The 24,612-nt window shown below is 37.3% G+C and overlaps 2 protein-coding genes across 6 annotated transcripts in view; one reads left to right on the forward strand and one right to left on the reverse strand.

Moving 5' to 3' along the window:
* Window positions 1-24,548, forward strand: part of ATAD1 (ATPase family AAA domain containing 1) — an 86,081-nt gene extending 61,533 nt beyond the window's left edge. For 2 of the 3 annotated variants that reach the window (XM_003409251.4, XM_023546950.2), the window contains 3 exons: window positions 1,700-1,750; window positions 15,670-15,803; window positions 17,655-24,548. In XM_003409251.4, the coding sequence (XP_003409299.1) occupies window positions 1,700-1,750; window positions 15,670-15,803; window positions 17,655-17,775 (306 nt within the window). In that variant the 3' untranslated portion in view covers window positions 17,776-24,548. Of the gene's footprint in view, window positions 1-1,699; window positions 1,751-2,030; window positions 2,796-15,669; window positions 15,804-17,654 lie in introns of those variants that run through there. The other variant, XM_023546951.2, reaches the window with a different exon arrangement.
* The window catches only part of PAPSS2 (3'-phosphoadenosine 5'-phosphosulfate synthase 2), a 134,892-nt gene continuing 112,718 nt past the window's right edge, over window positions 2,439-24,612 (reverse strand). Inside the window, exons 12-13 of one of the 3 annotated variants that reach the window (XR_010318101.1) lie at window positions 9,230-12,464; window positions 2,439-3,121 (exon numbers count right to left, since the gene is read on the reverse strand). Coding sequence is in view for 2 of the 3 variants with exons in the window: in XM_064269607.1 (XP_064125677.1) it covers window positions 12,458-12,464 (7 nt within the window). In the remaining variant the exon portion in view is untranslated. Of the gene's footprint in view, window positions 3,122-9,191; window positions 12,465-18,762; window positions 21,357-24,612 lie in introns of those variants that run through there. The other 2 variants (XM_064269607.1, XM_064269608.1) reach the window with 2 other exon arrangements.

The following is a 24,612-nucleotide window of genomic DNA, read 5'->3' on the forward strand; positions in this document are numbered from 1 at the left end:
CTGTTCTCAAGTGTATAGCAGGGAAGGCAGACACATAAATAATGTAAAAAGTGCTTTAAAAAGGAATGTTTAAAGAACTGTGAGAACCTGAGTTGATGATGAAACTTAATAATTCTGTCTGAGGAGTCAGGGAAATTTATAGAATCCAGCTGGGCCTTGAAGGATGGTAGGAATTTGGATAAGTGAGGGAAGGAAGGGCTTTCCTGCCAGAAGGAACAAAGGCAAGAAGGTGTAGAAGCTCATATTTAATGGTGAGTTTTTTTTATAGCAGTAGTGCAGATAGGGCATGGAGAGGAGGCTGAAAGGTAGACTGCAGCCAGGTATAAATGAACTGTATGCTTTGCACAATTTATATTTTATTTTGTAAGCAAGACAAAGCCATCAGAACACCTTTAAAGAAAATTCATTTTACCTCAGAGACTCTTAAGACAGAGATTACTGATAGAGTCTGCCGGTGGTCCGATAGAAAACATACTTTTTGATGTATAGACTAGAACATAGTAGGATACAACAGCGTGGAGAGAGCATTTATTAAAGCTGTAAGTTTAATATGTTAATCACGTGAGTTATCAAAATAGGGTGCGATGTGTTTTGTCAAGATCGTTATAAATTTGTATATGGTTACCATTGAAACTGGTATTTTGTAGCCCCCTTTCTATTTTTAGTGAAAGTACACACACAGTATGGGATAATTTTTTTCTAGTTGCATGTGATATCAAATGTATAACTATCCTTACCTTAAAACTCCTCTCCAAATTAAATGTTTATCAACAAATGATAGTAACTGGTAATTGTGTAACAAATTAACATTCATTGCCTAACACACTTGAATTACAGAAATAGCAGCATTTGTTTTTTAGATAATTTGATTTGATACTTACTGTAGCCAGCTCTGCTTTGTCAGTGTTTATGGGAATAGGGATGAGTCAAGCCATAATAATTTTAAAAAGCACTTAGTTTACTAACTATGTGTAAGATATTCTGTAAGAGGAGTTAACACACACAGTTTCTATTCTCTGGAATAATAATATGAGGCATCACTGAGGGGAAAAGCATATAGATATGTGGACAAACACACCATTAACACCAAGTAAAAATTTACTGATATAAAGTAGTGAACGTGCAAGTTGTTCGTTGAAATGGATGGAGCCGAGAGGAGTATTATTGCCATTTCTTTCAGTTACTGGTAAAAATTTTAAGATGGTGATGAGTTTTCAGAAGTTTTCTAAATAAAGAAAAGGAGATTTGTAAAGCTGTAGAGGAGAGACATATTCATAGGTATTTGTTTACTCGGTAAACATTTAAGGGTGTGTTATTTCTTAGTCATTGTGCTAGGCACTGTGGATACAGAATAAGAAGATGTAGTTCAATGGGACAAGCACAGACAGTTTCTCTAGAGTCTGGAATCTAGACCTTGATTTGGCCAGCAGCATCCTTTAGGAGGAGCCCTGGTGGTGCGGTGGTTAAGAGCTTAGATGCTTAACCAAAAGGTCGGCAGTTTAAATCCACCAGGCACTCCTTGGAAACCCTCTGGGGCAACTCTACTCTGTCCTGCAGGGTTGCTATGAGTCGAAATCAACATGACAGCAACGGATTTGGTTTTTTTGTTGTTGTTTTTAACCACTGGGAGGGAAGACATTGGAAAAACTAGTTCATCCTTATTTTTTTAAATGCTAACTGGAAATTATCCTGGTTTTAGGCTCTAAAACAGAGAGAAGCAATCCTGAAACTGATCTTGAAAAATGAAAATGTAAGTAGAAAATTATATTTTTCCTGCCCTGTAAATATGTTCATAAATCAATTTAGAGAGAAATGCAAAAGAAACTTGAGAATAATGTAACTTTGAATTTGACCTAAGTTGCTATAAAACTCCTGACTGTTCATGTAATTCAGTGTTGTTGTTAGCTGCTTTTGAGTTGGTTCCAACTCGGTCCTGCACCGTCTTCACAGTTGTTGTTATGCCTGAGCCCATTGTTGTTGCCATTGTGTCAATTCATCTCTTTGAGGGTCTTCCTCTTTTTCACTGACAGGGCTTTACCAAGCTTGATGTCCTTCTTCAGAGACTGATCCATCCTGATAACATGTCCAAAGAATGTGAGACATAGTCTCGCCATCAATAACTGTGACATATTGGTACAGTTGAACTAATTAGAGATAATCTTTAGGTTTTTAAAAAACTGTATGTTTTTGTACCTACAGGTTAAAATCCTCTTTGATATTTTTCAAACTTCTCAGGTTATAGAAAATACATTAATTTTTGTACAGAAGTATGTTTCTTTTAACCTAACTGTGATAGTTTTCAAGTCAGAATTTAGATTTAAGAAGATATGATAATCAGAATCTTCAGTAGCTTTTGTTTTTAAGTTTTTTAATAGGTAATACACTCACATGATTCAAAAATTGAAGCATATATTTTAAGTGGCATATAGGGAAAAATCTTGTACCTTTTTAAATTGCTGTTATACCTATACAGACTAATTAGAATATCCTCTATTCCCTTCCCCCTTTTTTTACATAAACCATATGAATAAACTATGCACACTGTTCTCTGAGTTGGTTTTTTCACTTATCTTTGAGGTCTTTTATATTAGCATATAATTTCCTTATCTTTTTTTTTAACTGCATAGGATTCCATTGTATGGATATACTATAATTTATTTAATCAGTGCCATATTGAAGGACATTCAGTTTGATTCTAATCTTTTCCCTATGATAAAAAATGCTGCATTGAGTAACCTTGTAAATATATCATTCCACACTTATGCAGGAATATTAAAAAAAAAAAAAAAACCCATTGCCATTGAGTCGATTCCAACTCATAGCGACACTATAGGACAAAGTAGAACAGCCCCATAGGGTTCCCAAGGAGCGCCTGGTGGAATTGAACTGCTGACCTTTTGGTTCCCAGCCATAGCTCTTATTACTGCACCATCAGGGCTGCCACAGGAATATTAGTACAATGAATTTTCCACAAAAGGAATTCCTAGGTCAAAGGATACGGTTTTTATAATTTTTGTGCCTGTCGCCAAATCTGCTGCAAAAGCAAAGATGTCACTTTAAGGACTGAGGTGTGCCCAGCCCAAGCCATGGTGTTTTCAGTCGCCTCATATGCATGGGAAAGCTGGACGATAAATAAGGAAGATGTTAGAAAAATTGATGCTTTTGAATTGTGGTGTTGGCAAAGAAAATTAAATATATCATGGACTACCAAAAGAACGAACAAATCCGTCTTGGAAGAAGTACAACCAGAATGTTCCTTAGAAGCAAGGATGGCGAGACTGTGTCTTACACACTTTGGACATGTTGTCAGGAGGGATCAGTCCCTGGAGAAAGACATCATGCTTGGTAAAGTACAGGCTCAGTGGAAAAGAGGAAGACCCTCAATGAGGTGGATCACGCAGTGGCTGCAACAATGGGTTCAAGCATAATGATTGTGAGCATGGTGCAGGACCGGGCAGTGTTTGTTCTGTGGTACGTAGGGTTGCTATGAGTCGAACTGACTCCATGGCACCTAACAACAACATTGCCAAGTTATACATGTCAGTTTATTCTTCTGCCAGCAGTATTAGAGTGCTTCTTTCCCTACAGTCTTGCCAACAGAATGTTACGGAACTTGGTGCCAATATGATAGGCAGAAAATGGTATCTCATTGTATTTTTAATTTGTATTCTTTAGGGATGAAATGAGTATAACATGTGTAAGAGCCGTTTGAATTTTTTTTTGGAAAATGGCTGCTCATATTCATCACCGTTTGTCTATGAAAATGTTCTTTTTCTTACAGACCTGTTGTTGTTAGGTACTGTCAGGTCAGTTCCAACTCATAACAACTCTTTGTACAAAAGAATGAAACACTGCCCGCTCCTGTGTAGTACTCACATGTGTTGCTGTGTTTGACCCCATCGTTGCAGTAACTGTAAATCCATCTCATTGCAAGTCTTCCTCCTTTTTTCTGACCCTCTGTAGAATTATAGGAACACTGTATTTATTAGGGATGTTTGCCCTTTACCTGTTACATGATTTAAAGACATTTTTTCCAGTTTGTTGATTTTACTTTTTTTTGTTGTTGTTTTATGGCTTCTAGGTTTTGAATCTAAATTAAAAAGGCATTTTCCACTTCACAGTTATGAAAGAATTTTCCACATTTTCCAAGCTCTTTCTACTTGTTTTTCCAAAACTCAATAACAAATATATTTGGATCACATAGTATTTCTCACTATCCCAAACTTAGTATCTAAACTCACTATTTGAATTCGCTGTCTAAACTAAGAAGCCAAATAGATTCCATAGGGAGGGATCCTTGCATTTCTATGGTTTCCTTCCTTCCTGGAACTACTGTTAACCCCCATGGCTAATTCTGCACCTCCTGTGTACTGTATCCACTTCCCTCCCTTCCTATGATTTTCCATCGTATCTTATCTGTAAATATTTAAGGTGTATCTCTTAAAAAAACAAAAAAGGTCTTCTGTTTTTAACATCCTAGTACAATTATTACATCTAACAAAATTAACAATAATTCAGTATTATCATTGCATATCTAATCAGGCTTTCCTAAAATGCTGTTTTTTAAAACCATTTGTTTGATGCAGGATCTGTGTGAAGTTCACACATTGCAGTTTATTAATATCTTTAAATCTCTTTTGATCTGTGAGTTCTATCTAATCTCTGTTCTTTTCTTTCAATTATTTAAAGAAGCAACCACGTTGACTTTGTCTAGATTTTTCCCCGTTCTGAATTTTGCTGATTGTGCTGGAAACAGTTGGTCCTCTAAAGTTATAATTGGATCTCTAGCACAATGTTGCATAAGAGCAGTAATAAAGGGCATCCTTGTCTGGTTCCCGTTCTCAAGGGAAATGCTTTCAGGCTCTCTCCATTTAGAGTGATGTTGGCTGTTGGCTTTCTATAGATGCCCTTTATTATGTTGAGGAATTTTCCTTCAATTCCTACTTGAGAGTTTTTATCATGAATGGGTGTTGGACTTTGTCAAATGCCTTTTCTGCATCCATTGATAAGATCATGTGGTTTTTGTCTTTTGTTTTATTTATATGGTGGATTACATTAATGGTTTTCCTAATATTAAACCAACCTTGCATACCTGGTATAAATCCCACTTGGTCGTGGTGAATTATTTTTTTGATATGTTGTTGAATTCTGTTGGCTAGAATTTTGTTGAGGATTTTTGCATCAATGTTCATGAGGGATATAGGTCTGCAATTTTCTTTTTTTGTGGTGTCTTTACCTGGTTTTGGTATCAGGGATATGGTAGCTTCATAGAGTGAGTTAGGTAATATTCCATCATTTTCTACACTTTGAAATGCCTTTAGTAGTAACGGTCTTAACTCTTCTCTGAAAGTTTTTTAGAACTCTGCAGTGAAGACGTTCAGGCCAGGGCTTTTTTTTGTTGGGAGTTTTTTGATTACCGTTTCAATCTCTTTTTTTGTTATGGGTCTATTTAGTTGTTCTACTTCTGATTGTGTTAGTTTAGGTAGGTAGTGTTTTTCTAGGAATTCATCCATTTCTTCTAGGTTTGCGAATTTGTTAGACTAATAACCTGATATGATTCTTTTAATTTCAGTTGGGTCTGTTGTGATATGGCCCATCTCGTTTCTTATTCAGGTTATTTGTTTCCTTTCCTGTATTTCTTTAGTCAGTCTGGCCAATGGTTTATCAATTTTGTTAATTTTTTCAAAGAACCAGCTTTTGGCTTTGTTAATTCTTTCAATTGTTTTTCTGTTCTCTAATTCATTTAGTTCAGCTCTAATTTTTATTATTTGTTTTCTTCTGGTGCCTGATGGATTCTTTTGTTGCTCACTTTCTATTTGTTCAAGTTGTAGGGACAGTTCTCTGATTTTGGCTCTTTCTTCTTTTTGTATGTGTGCATTTATCGATATAAATTGACCTCTGAGCACTGCTTTTGCTGTGTCCCAAAGGTTCTGATTGGAAGTGTTTCCATTCTCTTTGGATTCTATGAATTTCTTTATTCCATCCTTAATGTCTTCTATAACCCAGTCTTTTTTGAGCAAGGTATTGTTCAGCTTCCAAGTATTTGATTTCTTTTCCCTGATTTTTCTGGTATTGATTTCCACTTTTATGGCCTTGTGGTCTGAGAAGATCCTTTGTAATATTTCGATGTTTTGGATTCTGCAAAGTTTTGTTTTATGACTTAATATGTGGTCTATTCTAGAGAATATTCCATGTGCGCTAGAAAAAAAAAGTATACTTCGTAGCTGTTGGGTGGAGTGTTCTGTATAAGTCTATGAGGTCAAGTTGGTTGATTGTAGCAATTAGGTCTTCCATGTCTCTATTGAGCTTCTTACTGGAAATCCTGTCCTTCTCTGAAAGTGGTGTGTTGAAGTCTCCTACTATAATTGTGGAGGTGTCTATCTCACTTTTCAGTTCTGTTAAAGTTTGTTTTATGTATCTTGCAGCCCTGTCATTGGGTGCATAAATATTTAATATTTAATATGGTTATATCTTCCTGGTCAATTGTCCCTTTAATCATTATGTAGTGTCCTTCTTTATCCTTTGTGGTGGATTTAACTTTAAAGTCTATATTGTCAGAAATTAATATTGCTACTCCTGCTCTTTTTTGCTTGATATATTTTTTTCCATCCTTTGAGTTTTAGTTTGTTTGTGTCTCTAAGTCTAAGGTGTGTCTCTTGTAGGCAGCATATAGATGGATCGTGTTTCTTTATCCAGTCTGAGACTCTCTGTCTCTTTTTGGTGCATTTAGTCCATTTACATTCAGCGTAATTATAGATAAGTATGTGTTTAGTGCCGTCATTTTGATGCCTTTTTATGTGTGTTGTTGAGACTTTGATTTTTCCACTTACTTTTTTGTGCTGAGACGTTTTTCTTTGTAAATTGTGTGTTCCTCATTTTCATAGTATTTGACTTTATGTTTGCTGAGTCGTTACGTTCTTCTTGGTTTTTATTTTGAGTTAAGGAATTGTTAGACCTCTTTGTGGTTACCTTAATATTTACCCCCATTTTTCTAAGTAAAAAACCTAACTCGTATTGTCCTATATCACCTTGTTTTCCTCTCCATATGGCAGTTCTGTGCCTCCTGTATTTAGTCCCTCTTTTTGATTATTGTGATCTTTTACATATTGACTTCAATGATTCCCTGTTTTGAGCATTTTTTTCTTTTTAAAATTAATCTTAATTTGTTTTTGTGATTTCCCTATTTGAGTTGATATCAGGATGTTCTGTTCTGTGGCTTTGTGTTGTGTTGGTATCTGATATTGTTGATTTTCTGACCAAACAATTTCCTTTAGTATTTCTTGTAGCTTTGGTTTGGTTTTTGCAAATTCTCTAAGCTTGTGTTTATCTGTAAATGTTTTAATTTCACCTTCATATTTCAGAGAGAGTTTTGCTGGATATATGATCTTTGGCTGGCAGTTTTTCTCCTTCAGTGCTCTATATATGTCATCCCATTGTCTTCTTGACTGTATGGTTTCTGCTGAGTAGTCTGAACTTACTCTTATTCATTCTTCTTTGTAGGAGACCTTTTTTTTCTCCCTGGCTGCTTTTAAAATTTTCTCTTTATCTTTGGTTTTGGCGAGTTTGATGATAATATGTCTTGGTGATTTTCTTTTTGGATCAGTCTTCTATGGGGTTTGATGAGCATCTTGGATAGATATCCTTTCGTCTTTCATGATGTCAGGGAAGTTTGCTGCCAACAGATCTTCAACTATTCTCTCTGTATTTTCTGTTATCCCTCCCTGTTCTGGAACTCCAGTCACATGTAAGTTATTCTTCTTGATGGAGTCCCACAAGATTCTTAGGGTTTCTTGATTTTTTTTTAATTCTTTTATCTGATTTTTTTTTCAACTATATTGGTGTCAATTGCCTTATTCTTCAGCTCCTCCACTCTGCATTCCAATTGCTCGATTCTGCTCCTCTGACTTCCTATTGAGTTGTCTAATTCTGTAATTTTACTGTTAATCTTTTGGATTTCTGAATGCTGTCTCTCTATGGATTCTTGCAGCTCATTAATTTTTCTACTGTGTTCTTGAATAATCTTTTTGATTTCTTCAACTGCGTTATTAGTGTGTTCTTGTCTTTTTGTGTAGATTGCCTTATTTCATTTATGAGGTCATCCCTGATGTCTTGAAGCATTCTGTAAATTAGTTTTTTATATTCTGCATCTGGCAATTCCAGGATTGTATCTCCATTTGGGAAAGATTTTGATTCTTTAATTTGGGGAGTTGTAGAAGCAATCATGGTCTGCTGCTTTATGTGGTTTGATATCGACTGCTGTCTCCGAGCCATCTATAAGATATTGTAATGATTTATTTTCTATTTGCTCACTGAGTCTTGTCTTGTTTTCTTTCAATATACATAGATGGGCTACTAGATTGCGCTGTCTTGATTGTTGTAGCCCTTGAATGACTTATGTCCTGTTACCAGCTGGTTTGGGCTGTTACCAGATATATAAGCCTAAGAGTCCATTTACTATTCTTGAGTAGAATCTGATTTTGGGTCACCAAGTGTGTGGTGCAGACTGTCACCTATCCACCTAGAGGAGTAGTGGTGATAGCTGTGTGCACCAGATTCTAGTAGCAGCAGGGGGTCACACTCCAGGGGGGGCAGGATGCTGAGAGGCTTCCCCCAAGTGCCAGTGAGGTAGGTGTGTCTCTGTTCCTAAAGCACTTTGGTGGGTGGGCTCTGCAGCTGTACCTTAGGCACCCAATGCATGTACCTCTACAGATTGGTAGGTGTCACCATCCTCAGACCACTATGGCAGAAGGCTAGGTGGTCTAGGGGGAGCTTCAGCCCTCAGTTCCCCGTTGTGGGTCAGTGAGGGCTCTGTTGAATATGCAGAGATATCAGACCTGGGAAACTTGTCTTTCCAGTAATCCGTTAAAACAATTAGTCAGATCCCTATCAGAATACCTTTGCATTATAATAGCCACCTTGTTCCCTGTAGGGATGAAAGCCCAAGACTGTGGATCTCATATGCTTGGCTGGAGCTGGTTCTGTATTTTTAGTCCAATTTCGGGAAATCAGGGAAGGATTTTTGGTCCCTGGGTTTTTTGTAACTGCTTCTCTCAGGCCAGGAGAATGGGTTAGGAAAAGATTAAAAAAAAAAAAAAAAAACAAAAAACCACAGAGCACCTCACTCTCTGGCTCAGGAAATTCCAATGTTAATGAAGCCACCTGGGAAGGCGGGGAGGGATCAGATAGATAGGAGAGAATAGCACCCTGGAATATAGACAAAGTTACTTACCTTGCTTGGTGATGACTATTTTATCTGAGATTCCTGAGGGATGTGTAGCCTGTGTGCATTGGCTGGGTCAAGATTGCCCCCGAGGGTCAGGCCCGCGTCCTGTGCTTGTGCTGTCTCAGAAGCTGTGGTCAGTTCCTCTGCTCCCAGTCCAAAGCCCAGCACCAGACTTCCCTGGCTGGGACACCATACTCCAAGGTCCGAAACCAGTCGCTGCCTCCGGTGACTTCCCCTCCTGTCAGCTGCGTCACTGCGCTGCCTGCGTGCACTGGCTGGGCTTCCCCCGAGGTCACTTCTGGGGGCTAGGGCTGCATCCTGTGTTAGTGCTGTTTCAGGATGCCGTGCTCAGCTCCCCTGCACCCAGTTCAAAGCCCGGCGCCAAGGTTTTCTGACTGGGATGCTGGCTCCAGGCTCCGAAAACAGTCGTTGCTTTCCCGTAGTTGCTTGTTCTCAGTCTCTGTCACTCAGGTCAACTCTTTAGATCTGTGTTCGATGGTCAGGGTTCGTAGTTTGTCATGTATGTGATCAATTCACTTGTTTTTCTGAGTCTTTGTTGCAAGAGGGATCCGAGGTAGCTTCTACCTAGTCAGCCATCTTGGCCCCGCCTCGTCTTATGTCTTTTTACACCATCTCTACACTATTTTGGAAACCCTGGTGGCATAGAGGTTAAGTATGACTACTGTTAACCAGAAGGTCAGCAATTCAAATCCACCATGTGCTCCTTGGAAACTCTATGGGGCAGTTCCACTCTGTCTTGTAGGGTTGCTGTGAGTTGGAATCAACTCGATGGTAGTGGGTTTGGGTTTTTTTGTTTGTTTTTCTACACTATTTTAATTACTGAGGCTTTTTAAGTTTTAATATAGTAGGGCTAGATATGGGAGAAAGATGTGGCAGCCGCCTTCTGTAAAGATTACAGCCTTGGAAGCCTTATGGGTCAGTTCTACCCTGTCCTGTGGGGTTGCTGTGAATCGGAATCAACCCAAGGCAAAGGGTTTAGGGTTACACATCCCTTGTTGTGTGCCCCCCCTCATCCCCTAGTTATTTTTATTCATTTTTCTGTATAAATTTTAGAATCAATTTGGCTTATTCAGGAAAAAGCAAACATTAATATTTTCATTGGGTCATGTTCAGTTTTTAAATTAACTTAAAGAGAATTAAAACATTTTTGATGTTGAATCTCTCTACCCAAAAATATGTGCTGTTTCTGATTGTTCATGTCTTCCTTAGTGTCTTTCGTTAGTGTTCTAATGATTTATTTTTAAAAAATGTATCAAAAGAACATATATGCTCTGTGCAGAAGTTTAAAGAACCCAGCAAATTACAGAGATTGGATGAGTGGTTATTAACCATTTGAGGGAGATCACAGGGCCGAGTGTCAGATAAAAGTTATATAGTCTTCCCAAGGAAAACAACATATACATGTGAAATTTTTTGTACAATTTCAGGAAAATTTCTAAAACTTCCGTGGATTCTAGGTTAAGAACTTCTGTTCTAGATGAGAAATTAACAAATAACTTTTTGCCTTTTAATTAAACATTTAGTAACTGCCTTCAAAAGACTTTATGTAGTAGTAATGCAATTTAGATAAAACACACTTAATTGGTAAACCTTGGACAGAACAAGGGGCTTCTGAGTGGTTTAAAGTCAGGAAAAGTATGTGGCAGAGTTGCATCCTTTCACCATACCTATTCAATCTGTATGCTGAGCAAATAATCCTAGAAGCTGGACTGTATGAAGAACCAGGCATTAGGATTGGAGGAAGATTCATTAACAACTTGTGTCATGCAGACGACACAGTCTTGCTTGCGGAAAGTGAAAAGGAGTTGAAGCATTTCATGATAAAGATCAAAGACGACAGCGTTCAGTATGGATTACACTTCAACATAAAGAAAACAGAAATCCTCACAACTGGACTGATAAGCAACATCATGATAAACGGAGAAAAGATCGAATTTGTCAAGGATTTCATTTTACTTGGATCCGCAGTCAACACCCCCAGAAGCAGCAGTCAAGAAATCAAAAGATGCGTTGCATTGGGCAGATCTGCTGCAAAGGACCTCTTTAAAGTGTTGAAAAGTAAAGATACCACCTTGAAGACTAAGGTGTACCTGATCCAAGCATGGTATTCTCAGTTGCATCATATGCATGTGAAAGCTGGATGGTGAATAAGGGAGACTGAAGAATTGACACCTTTGAATTGTGGTGTTGGCAAAGAATATTGAATATACCATGGACTGCCAAAAGAATGAACAAATCTATCTTGGAAGAAGTAGAACCAGAATGCTCCTTAGAAGCAAGGATGGCGAGACTGCGTCTTATATACTTTGGACATGTCAGGAGGCCTCAGTCCCTGGAGAAGGACATCATGCTTGGTAAAGTACAGAGTCAGTGAAAAAGAGGAAGGCCCTCAACGAGATGGATTGACACAGTGGCTGCAACAATGGACTCAAGCAATCAACGGTTGTAAGGATGGCACAGGACCAGGCAGTGTTTCATTCTGTTGTGCATGGCGTCACTATGAATTGGAACCGACTCGACGGCACCTAACAACAACGATTGGTAAACCGTTAACAAGGGTAGGCATTAAAGTTCAGAGAAGAAGAGAAAGGGGATGAAATTATTTTACAAGTCCATTTGAATTGGGAGGATTATGGTGTGACTAGAAATTTAACAGCTACTAGAAGGCAGTTTTTTTTTTTTTTTTTAGAAGGCAGTTGTCGACAGTTTTGCAGACACCTCATGTTAACTGATACAGCTTTTTTAAAGTTTATTATATTGCCTGCCTGGAAGATTATAACCTTTCGAACCACATACATACGTGGTCTAGTGTAGATGTAGATGATGCTGATCGCATACATACAGGCGATGAACACACATGATGAAATTTAAGCTCTTTGTCTCATAAGCTAGCCCTACTTTACACAGGGTCTATTACCTTTTCACATTGAAACTTTTAAGGCATTATTCATCATGTCTAATTTAAACTTGATTTTAGTGTTCTGCTTTTCTTCTTTCAAAAACAATGTCTTCGGAAAGTCTTTTCAAATTATATTTGTCATGGGTGAAGGGAATTTTTAGCATTCTGTTTCTTATTCATGAAAGCACAAAGGATTAGTCTCTAATTAGTTTTATGATGCAAAATATGAATGTTCTCTGGATCATTGTTGAACATGGGAAAGTCTCATTTCCCACTAGTTTCTATTTATATGCTGAAGGCATAGTGTTACTTCATTAGAATCTGAAAGACATTAATTTTGTTAAAAGTTGCCTCAAGCCAGTAGCACACACATTTATTTAATAAAATGAGCACTATCGAGCTTATACATTACCGAGCAGGATACAGGTTTTTGATGGAAATGACAACCAGGCTTTTAAATGTTTTATGAGTTTTTCTTCTCTTAAGAAAAGAATGAAGCTTTTAAGAAATGATACTGTGTTTAGCTCTTTTACAATCCTTTATCGATAGATGCTCCTTAACATGACTTGCTCTTAAAAAGATAATGTAGTGATTTGGGCTTAAGGTTTATGTATAAGAAGAATTAGCATTAATATAATTTATACTCGATAGAAGTATCATACAACTCTAAAAGAGGTAGCTTTTTCTTCCCTCTTACGAACTAACCTGAATTTATTCATAGCATAGGAGAATAGTTAACAAGCATGGACTTTGGAGACCAACCTGGAGATTCTACATTCAGGCTTGACCGTTTCCTGCTTGTGTAACCGTGGGCAAATATTGTTTAGCTTCTCTGAGCCTTATTTTCCTAAACCGGAAATTGGAGGTAATGCTAACAATCTCATAGAATAATTTTGAGAATTAACTGAAATGATGTGTGTAAAGTGCTAATACTACCTACCCATTGCCGTTGAATCTTTTCTGACTCATAGCAACCCTATAGGACAGAGTAGAACTGCCTCATAGAGTTTCCAAGGAGCGGCTGGTGGATTTGAACTGCCAGCCTTTTGCAGAGGAGTCATAGCACTTAACCAGTATGTCACCAGGGCTCCATATAAAGTGCTTATGGTATTTGGCATATTAGCAAGTGTACAATCACTGGTAAATATAATTTAAAAACTGCATATAAATAAGTAATATCCTATCAAGGTATTTCAGAAGCCTATTAATTTATTCCAGTGTTACTCCCATTACTTAAAAATTTTTTTAACTTAGGACTTGCCTTCAAAATTGCCTCATGAAAACAATTCTCACTACTTCATAATTTACCCACCCGGCTGTTATCTAACAATAAAAAAGGATATTTTTAGAGTGCTTGCTATGTGCCAAGCATTGTGGTATACATTGTTTCATTTAATCCTTAATTTCTCTAAGGAGTACATAATAGTCCTATTTTACAGCTGAGAAGACTGAAACCCAGACAAGTTATATACTGTAATAATTTGTCCAGGGTCACACAGCAACAAAGTGACGGAGCCTTTCTCTTAACCATTATGGTATGCTACCTATGGTAAAATTTTACCTATGGTAAAATAATCTTGCTCCCCCAGTGATGGAAATAACCTCCTTTTCATTTTTCCCTTATGCTCTATTCATTCATCTTTGAAACTTTGTGATGGCTCGTGATCGTTAGAACCAGAATTGTGATGGTTAGAACATAGTGTATCCCAAAAAAAGTAGTAGTCAAAGGATGGGGTGGAGGTGTTGGTTGTTTGAAGGAGGAGGACTGTTTTTAAGCATCATTTGGCTTAATGTGGAAGGTCTTTTTAAGTAGTTTATTCATTTATGAATTAATTTATTTGTGTATATCTCGAACATATACACAAATAACCTTATATCCACCACCCAGATTTAACAGGTGATTTCAGCATATTACCACATTTGCTTCGCATGTTTTTTAATGAAGTACAGCCCCCGGTAGTTAATGTATATCAGTTCCATGAATATGTATGGATAGATACATAATACCTAATATACCAAAAACCAAACCCAGTGCCGTTGAGTTGATTCTGATTCATCCTCATAGTGACCCTATATATGAGTATGAGACCTAATATACCAAAAAGCAAAAACCTGTTGTCTTCGAGTCAATTCTGACTCATAGCAACCCTATAGGACATAGCAGAACTGCCCTGTAGGGTTTCCAGGGAGCAGCTGGTGGATTCAAACTGCCGACATTTTGGTTAGTAGTTGTGCTTTTAACTTTAACCACTGCACCACCAGGGCTCCAAATACCTAATATAGTAGGTTATTTCTATTCTTCAATTGTTGCAAACAGTAGAGAAATTTAATCATTGTATATGTCTCTCCTTATGTATACATGTAAGAATAGCTCCTCAGACACAAAAGAAGTACAAACTCCAAAGGGAATACAGAGGTCTCATTATTTTTATGTGAAAATGAAAATAATATTACCTGACAGGATTAAATGAGATAACATACATAAAGTGCTTATTATTAGCATATTGTATAGCATATTTAATACCTGGTCGTTAATTTTTTTTTTTTTTTTAGTTGATATAACTAAATTTTTTCTTGCTCATTTTCTCTTCAATTCCTAGTCTACAAATAAGTTTACTGTAATGATTATATTATCCCAAGCTTGGTATACAATCAGGACCATCACGTAATTGTCTTGACTATAAGTTGCATTTGAATTGTGGTATTGGCAAAAAATGTTGAATATACCATGAACTGCCAGAAGAATCAACAAATCTGTCTTGGAAGTACAGCTGGAATGCTCCATAGAAGCAAGGATGGTGAGACTACATCTCACATACTTTGGACATGTTATCAGGAGGGACCAATCCCTGGAGAAGGCCATCATGCTTGATAGAGGGTCAGCGAAAAAGAAGACCCTCAAGGAGATGGATTGACACAGTTGCTTCAATAATGGGCGCAAACATAGCAAGGATTGTGAGGATGGCGCAGGACCGGGCAGTGTTTCGTTCTGTTGTACCTAGGGTCACTATGAGTCAGAATTGACGGCACCTAACAACAGCAGCAGCAGCAGCAGTTTAGATTTGGGAGCAAAACTGTCAGTGCTGAACTAGTATTGAGGTAGTAAAATACCAAAGTACTACAGTTAAAATGTAAGAATTAGTGGAGTATGTTTTTTGTCCTGTACTTGGGTCTTAATGATGCAGTCTATTTACAAAATACGTTGAATGTATTATAGAAAAGTGACAACTCCATATCTTTCTGAGAGGTACCAGAGTGAATCCCACAGTGTTTGAATGCTTGTTCTTCCCCATCGCACCACGGTATATCTACTGAGACTTATTTTTTATTTCTGTCATGACAAATAATGAAAATTAGGTTTAATGTATCTAAACTCTTATGGTAAAAAACTTAGAGAAACTGAAATTTTTTTTTAATGTTTTGTTTCCCATACAGTTATAACATCTCTGACTTTAACAAGAGTGTTGGAAACTTCCTTTGCAGTATATTTGGTTTGTTTTTTAAGTGTGTTTTATATTTGTTTAAGGTGGATAGGCATGTAGACCTGCTAGAAGTTGCCCAGGAAACTGATGGTTTTTCAGGAAGTGATTTAAAAGAGATGTGTCGAGACGCCGCCCTTCTCTGTGTCAGGGAGTATGTTAATTCTACATCAGAAGAAAGGTATGTGTATTTAGAGTTGATCTCTAATATTTTTTAAAACCTTTTAGAACTTTTAGATTTTTTTCTTTTATTTTGCTTTTCTATAGCAACCCTGCTTATAGAAATAAAAGGTAAATGAGTTAGCAATCTCTTCAACTTAATTTATTGCCAGTTTTCTAAAGGAGAGTTTTGAAAATGAATGAGCACGTTGTCATCCGTAAATTTTACGTATGTAAATGTGGGGAGATCTGGGGAGCAGACATCAGCTTCTTAACAGTAATGTGTTTACTAAACAAAGAAACGATTTTCAGTGTAGCAGACTCCACATGAAACCAGTTTCAGATTATGGTGAGCTTGAGAAAATCTTGTACCAGCCTTATTCTAACAAAGATACTGGTGGACTGGAATGACTAGATAAGCCCTGATGTACCATCTCCCTTCAGGAAGATTCTCAACAGGCCCCCTTGCCCTGAACCACTAACTACTATACTGCATTTCTAAACCATTTTTCAGAATGTCAGCATTCTAATGAAGAACTCCTGTGACTCCTAGCAAACCTGTGTACCCTGGGGGGCTATTTTCAAAGAGATCTTCAACTCTTCTGGCTTTGTTTCTCAATCTCCCTTCCTCAACTCCCTGAGGCTTTCACTCCAGATGACGCCTATTTGTATATCATGTTAATATATTTAATTACAGTGTTTGTCATAGCAAGCTTCATCCAAAAAGTTTTAGTATTGACAGGTTTGCCCGAAAGTGCCCCTGTCAGCCAGTAGCTATGTATGCCCTGGTTCTGGACCTCATTGTTAGTATCCCTTGGACCCCGTTGTGGAGAGGTTCACTCCATTTATTTGTTGTCAGATTAATTCAGTGATTCTAGCAAATTAGTACTTTTTTTTTTTACCTTTTTAGCCAGGTTAATCTATGCTCCAAAGGTTTTTATTCTTGTGAATGAGATTAAATAAGTTTTGTTTAAGTAAATTATACTAATATTGAACAGTCCTGCTTTTCTGCTCTCCTCAAAGCCCTGTAAATTTTATCTTTCGATATGAAAAATCTGGCTTAATAGATTTGGGTTCTCATAACTTTTCCCCTGAATATTTTTTCCTAAGTGTCTATAAATTACAAAGGAGGCTTAATATACTGGAGTTCACGTTTGACGTTATTGAAGGGGGGGAATTTTCAATTCATCAAAAGCTAAACATGAACATATACCTAGGAATGCTGCTTTTTAATTCAAGTTTTCAGGGAATGACTTTTGATTTCTTGATGAATTATATTCCCATTTGGATAAACGAATACAACTTTATATAATATTTCCACCATATAGTAATATTCTGTATGTATATTCTTGGTGCGAAGTATTTGATTTTAGTTAGCACAGGTATGTTTATAGACAGCCATTTTAGCTTTCTACCTGTTGGCAGTAAATATGTGGTTGTTGTTTGTTCTCAACTTGATTCTGACTCAGTGATTCTATACGACAGAGTAAAACTGCACCGTAGGATTTCCTAGGTGTAATCTTTATAGGAGCAGATCCCCAGGTCGTTTCTCCCCCAGAGTCACCGGGTGGGTTAGAACCACCAACTTTTTGGGTAGCAGCCGAGCATTTAACCATTGTGCCACCAGGGCTCCTTATGAGTTGTATAAACCTAGATAATTCCTGGAAAAATTGTATGAAGCTGTTTATTGTGGTTATCTTGATACTCTTGCATGAGCAAGAGACTTCATTGTTACACTCTTTTGTACAATTGGGAAAAAATTTTTTTTTTTTACCTCATGTAATTAAAAAAAAAAAAATCTTAGTAAACTATTATTTTGGGGAAGTGTATTCTAAAGTTATTTAAATATCTGATGGGTTTATTTGCATTTTAGCCCTGATGAAGATGAAATCCGGCCTGTGCAACAGCAGGACCTGCATCGGGCAATTGAAAAGATGAAGAAATCAAAGGATGCAGCATTTCAGAATGTTTTAACACATGTTTGTTTAGATTGAGAGTAAAGATCATTTGTACAGTCAATGTGATCTAGTCTGGTGTGCCCTGTTACTAGTTGGTGGAAATAGAATGGAAGGAAGAGTGCTCTTCACATAGTGAGGGAGCTGAATGTTTATGACACTGGTTTTATACTCTGGATTCTAAGTTATTGAGATACAGTGGTTATATAAGTGGTATTACTACTTGTCAGAAATCATGAGGTGGAACAATTTAATCCAGCCCGAGAATGTGTGCTCGTGTTTGACCTCCTTAGCCATATATTGTACAGCCTTATAGCATAAGTAGCAAATGATTCATGGGTCATCAGTGAGAAATGCGGATGTGGTTAAGTGCTGGTTCCTAGATACATGAGTGTGTGTGTATTAAATGTATATATTCACACATTTTTTATTGATATTCTGTAGATACATTTGAATACAGAAACTTTTTTTTTTACCCCAACTACTGAGTCAAAAGTACCGAATAGTATATAGCAAAACTAAGATTTAAAGTTATGTCTGAAAGGTACAGTGATTCAGCCATTTTCCAGTTATTTGTTTCAGCCTTTTTTTAAGTTGAGGGTTTCTCTGTCTGCACCTGATTAGTTACAGTCAGCCACATCTGACTCAGATACTTAGATGTGACTCAGTTATTATGGTTGTGAGGATAAGCATGTAAAAATGTGTTCAGTGATCAGCATTGAATTGTTGTCAGGCAATCCTGCGATCAGTGCTGATTTCACATCTTTCTCCAAGCACCTTAAGTAAAGACATTTTTAAAATTTTACATTGACTTAAGTGAAGATGGATTGAAGACCTTTGAAAAAGAATGTATTTGAAAAACTCTGCCATTCAATACATTTATGTGACATCCTACCTTTCTTCAGTTGTCTTGTAACCATGGTTTTTTTTAATGTTATTTTAAAGCTGTATTTTGTTTAATTATGTCAAATATAATTTGGTCATCAAAAACGAAATGGTAGTTTCAAACAAGTAGCTGTTACTAAATGTGCTGAAAATACTCATTTTGTAACGTTAACTTTTACATTTTTCTTAGCATCTTATAAATTGTGCCCTAGTTAAATACAGCTGTACACATCAAAATTCTTATATTGTCCATGCCAGTTGATCCTATGTGAACTACATATGAAAGATTTTTTGTTTGAAATTCCATTAACCAGAATTCTGTTACAGACACTTAAAAACACAGGCTGAGAAAATGGCACAACACAGTTTTGAGGTGCCTTATGAATCGTCAGAAAGGTGAAATTATGCTTCATATATTTTTACCGTATTTCTTTAAAAACTCTGTCTTTATTCATGAGTTACAGGATTAATTCCCTGATAATAATTCTGTCACTAGAACATATTGGATAGTTTATTCTTCAGTTGTACTTTGAATAGTGGGGTGGGTAGAGGCTGTAGGAGAACACTTTGAATACAAAAAGCAAGTTATGAAAAATTGTGAAGATGTGGAAAATTCTAATGCAGAACATAAGATACCAAAAAAAAAATTGTCTCCATTTTTAATAACTATGTTATACTATTATTTTGTAAATGGGTAATAAAGGGATCCCTCTTTATTGATTTTTTTTTTCCTCCACTTACTCTTTGGTCTTTTTCAGTTATTTAAAAATTTCAGGGTTTCTTGGTTTATAAGCTGATGGCATATTGATTGAAAATAAGGGTTAATGTTTCTGTAGCTTTTCCTCATGTCCTTTCTGTTTATATCTTCACTTAAGTTAAGAATATCCAGTAGTACCCATTAAAAGAACCCATTGCCATTGAGTCGATTCCAACTCATAGCAACCATATAGGACAGAGTAGAACTGCCCCATAGAGTTTCCAAAGAGCAACTGAGGGATTTGAACTGCCGACCTTTTGGTTAACAGCCTTAGCTCCCTATAGCTCTTAACCTAAGTGGTAAATTCAGTCACTACCAGCATTCTCTGTTCAATGATACATTAAAGAGGAAAGTGAAGGGAATTTAATTAAAATATACAAATATATATGATACATCAGAGAAGGAAACTGAGGTAGAAGCAACTGATACCTTTTTAGAGTGGGTCACCATTCCTCCAATAAAGGTCGTCCTCTGCAATGTAAGCCTTTTGATAAAAGTTTACACAGGATACAAATAGTCTTACTACACTATTCTTCTATCCTCTGTTCAGTCTCTTTTCTCATTCCTCCTTGTCACCTGTCTCCAACCTTATTCCCCCTAATTTTGACCAATTTAGTCAAACCATTTGCCTCCTCTGTGAATCTACCCACGTTCTCTATTTCTTCTTCCAGGTGAAGTAGACAGTATGTATCACTTGAAATTCTTCCACAGAGATTCTCCTCTTTCACTGACCTTTAGGGCTGCCCTTGAAATATGATGTCCAGCTTCAGATTTGTGCTGACGTGGTGTGTGGCCATTTGTAAAGCTCCCCCAGCTGGTCACATGAAGCCATTAGGTATATGCTGAATGAACAAGTTGGCGTTGTAGAAGTATGAGCAACACGCTTATCAGTTTGTGTGGATGGGCCTTCAGGAACTGTTCAGTCATGTTCTATATGTTCCACTTCCACTTGGTGATGGCGTGCTGCTTGGCTTGCCCAGCGCGTTGGCTAGGTAGATCACTGTATACTACTCTTTACTTAATTTTTTTTTTTTTTAATTTTGTCCCAGGTATTCGGTATAAAAGAACAGTGGAACTGAAGTATACCTTACTTTTTGTGTGTTTTATTTCCAGAGAGTGCAAGGCGTTTCCTCTGAAAGGCAGGGTGAAGGGCTGATGATTTAGATTCCTCCTCAAGTCTAGGTATGCTGGATCTGGGCCACACCTTTAATTAGTGTTCACCTAGCCACCCTGGTTTACTCACCCCGTACCGTCCCATGCAGCAACCTTGTGATCTTGTCAGTATTTGAGCTGGGAGCGATTCAGATTGCAGGTTCAGATGTTGATGGTTTACCTTTATACTCAGTTGTGACGGCGTTCCGGAATCCAGTCACCATGAGAATGTATAAGACTATACCTCCAGCACCTTTTTTACTTCCGTTTTCTAGGCAAAATTCAGGGAAGGAGGATTGTCCAGCCAACAGTTTGTTTTTGCAGGTGTTTCCAGATTCCAGTCTGTCCCAGTAGTACACTATTTTGTCTGAGGCTTGGCTGAATTCTCCTCATACCTGTAAAGTCTCTCCATCTAGGTCAGGCCCACTCCCCTGTTCACTGTATCCAAACCTGGGAATCCATTCCCGGTATAACTGCTCTCTGCTTACCTCTGAAGGGCTTATTTCTCTCTGGAAGTCAGTTCACTAGGAATTCTTTTCATCAGCTGTTCTTTGCTAGCCTCATAGAAAAGTAGTATTTAATTTTTTCTGTTTTTTTTTTTTTTTTCTTGTTACTATGGGAGTGAAGGTCTCTTGCATCGTTTTACATTCTAATAGAAGCAGAAGTCCTAATACTCAACTTTTTTTAAGAAGTTGTGTGGGTATTTTAAGTCATGTAAAGTTCAGATCAACTTTATAGGTTTCAGTTCCACCTGTGGAGTTTATGTACATACACTGCATGGCAGAGCCTTGGGCAAATCTATTTCTCTTGGCTCTTGTTCCCTTATCTGTAAATAGAGATCATAATGTGTACCTTCTGAGATTATTTTCAGTTATATGCAAATGCAAGCTATAAAGTGAATATAGCTCTAGGTTATTGTGTCCTTTTCCAAGTCATCTCAGATTTATAGGGCTCATTTCCTTATCTCTAAAATAATGGAAATGCTGAAATAGACGTGCTCCAAGCCTCCATCCCATTTTTCACTAATCATACACTAGCAACAGTAGTCATTTTGATAAACAGATGTAGGGCCCTTAGCAATACTGACCTGACCATCATATAGCTGTGAGACTTCTGTCTGGGTGACTTTCTTAGCAGTATTACTGATAGGTGTAGGCCTTGGTAAACCGACCTTTTTTTGGGGGGGGGCACAAATTATGAAACATAGCGTTGAGTAAAGCATCGAGTAAACACTTGCATGTACCTGGTGCTTCTGTTTATTACACTTGCATATTCCCTTGGCTCTGTTGGAGCTGTAAGCTTTTCTTTGGTTGTTTACCTCATATACCCAAAGATCTAGCACTTTATAGAATTCTTTCTATGACTTGGGGATAAGATGGGGGATACATTCTCTTTAGGGGTTAGTGAAATTACTTTCTTACATAAATGCAGGTTTGTTTTGATAAATACATTTGTAGAGGCCAGTCTTTCAACTAATTTAAAATATCAGATCAATATTCAAGTTGTTTACATGGAAAGCAGTCCATTATTATTTCAGCCTACACTAAGCTGAACTTTATTTATGGAAAGGAAGTTTATGGAATAAATAGAAATCAAGATTTTTCTTTACCCATAAACTTGTATAATAGTTTATAAAAACGTGCACATAATGTCACTTTAGTAAAAGAGGTAGAGGACAGGTTTAAACTTCTGAAGTAAACTGTATTTAAGAACTTTAGCAAATAGAATGTGTGTGTTATTGATGCCAGTGATTACAAGTAGATTAAAAGACTTGTGCCCATCAGTTTGTTGCTTACGTATTTGGAGGTAATAAAACTACATTAAAAACATTTCTATAGTTTAGATTTTTTACTAATTGAGACAGGTCTTTTCTGCAGTGAATCCAAATTAGGAGGTCAAAGTGGAAACCCTGATGGTATAGTGGTTAAGAGCTATGGCTGCTAACCAGAAGGTCGGCAGTTCGAATCCACCAGATGCTTCTTGAAAACTATGGGGCAGTTCTACTCTGTCCTATAAGGTCGCTATGAGTCCGAATCGACTTGAAAGCAGCAGGTTAGGAGGATAGTGGGCTGGGGGAGGGGGACCTCAATTAGAAAAGGTAAGCCATTGCAAAACTACTAAGGACCTCTGTTCACCTATGAAGGCCTCATTTCTCTCAGTTCAGCAGACTTCTTGCAGCCACCATTTTTGGCTAACCCCTTAGAAAAATATTTTTATTTTGTCCAGGTTTTTCTTTTATTAAACCAAGATGTCCAAGCTTTAGCCAGTGCCCCACTTATTTTTAGTAATAATTTCAGTAAGATTACAAAATAAGAAAATTAGTCCTTTGGAGTGTGTATTAGTGAGTTGCTTGTATATTGTTTCCATCATTTGGTAAATGCGTACTTTGAGTGGCTCAATGATATGTAATCTTCACCAAAGAACTTAATTCATGCTAAGGAAGATAAGTGGTTTCTCTTTCAATATCTTTACGTAGTAAATTCTCAATAGTTTATACACGTTAGTGATGGGAAATGCTTCAAGGATGGAAACCTATAGTAGCCCACATCCCACAGCCAGAGCTGCACTGTCATTCCATTGAACGTTTAGACACAAGAACAACGATTGACAGATCTGGTGCCCATCTGTTGTCCTGATTAGCTCTAAGGAAAATGTTGAGCAGTACAAGACCTAAAAGTCAGGTCATAGAAAGGAGAAAGATGAGAAGAAAACAAAATACCAACTTGGTATTGTTAACTAACCAAGGTTTGTTTCTTCTTAAAGGAAAGATGGATTGGAAAAAAAATTGTGGCCTGATAAAAGTACTGATGTATCTATAAGGTCTGCTATTAACCTGGCCAAATGATTTGCTTCTGCTTTTTCAACAGGATTTTTTCACACTGCCCTGTGGCATCCTCCCTCAGCACCACTTATATATATCTTCATGTACTTAAACACACATTTCCTGTGCTAATTGGCACAAGGCTTCACTGAGTAAACTGGGGGGAGAAAGCAGGAGGACCTACAAGTGGCAGCTTTGAGTTGGCCATTATACCAGCTGTATTTGGGGTAAGGGCCAGTAGAAAAAAAATTGCATGAAGCCTTCAGGACAAAAGAGAGGGAGGGACTCAAGGAGAAAAATAAAACCTGAGAAACTCCTGTAGGTCATTGGAAGCACTGGTGGAAACAGGTATCCTTCCTTTCTACATGCGAAAATAGCAACTGCTGAGGCTGGAGGAGGTGTGGGGTTGCTGAGAGAAAAAAAAAAAACATGCACACACACACAACTGCTACTAAGTCAACCAGTGAAACTCCTGGGCAGGGGCTGCTTTGAGAACAAGATCTACTCCCTTGACAACAGGGAAGCAAGTTAGCTTCATCTCAAATGGCCAAAAAAAGTCAGATCCTTGTGCAATGAAATCCTGGGGTGAGGCATCTGAACCACGCTGTCACCTTTGAAAAGATCACTAGTGCTTGGCAGAGACCATGTGTCACATCTAGAGCACATTTGGTGAAAAATGACGTGAACATGCCATGAACAAGGGTAAGCAGCTTTGAAATTATGGTCTTAACGAGAGTGGCTGCAGCTGTTCATCTCCCATTACACAGACACAAAGCCCTCGCCAGTCACACGGCCAACCTACACTCCAAATTACTAGCAGAAAAGATAGCCTGCATTTTGAGAAATTTATTAAAATAAGGACAAGCATCAGTTGTACATAGAAATAGTCATTTGCACTGTGGTATTAGAGCAGAAGAGCAGTTTTAAATACATTTAAAAAATCACAAAATAACATTGGTTAAGGCACTAAATGCCGTCTCATGTTTTCAATTTCAATAAATACATTTGTTTAAAAAGGCAGTAGTGAATGCCTCCGATAAATACAGGCACTATAGTATAAAAGATAGTTTTTTGCTGTGGCCACTGTATATACTTTATTCTCAAAAGAACTTCCATTAGCTAAGATTCGAATTTTTTTTTAATAACTGAAAAGTATTAAAAAAAAAAAAATCACAGTTTTGTCTTTCTAGTTTAAGGCTCTTCCAGAAAGACCCATGTGTAAAAGGTGCTGTACCTTCATACATTCTGTGGCAACAATGAA

The sequence above is a fragment of the Loxodonta africana genome, chromosome 16 (genome assembly GCF_030014295.1).
Source record: "Loxodonta africana isolate mLoxAfr1 chromosome 16, mLoxAfr1.hap2, whole genome shotgun sequence".
NCBI classification, from domain to species: Eukaryota; Metazoa; Chordata; class Mammalia; order Proboscidea; family Elephantidae; genus Loxodonta; species Loxodonta africana.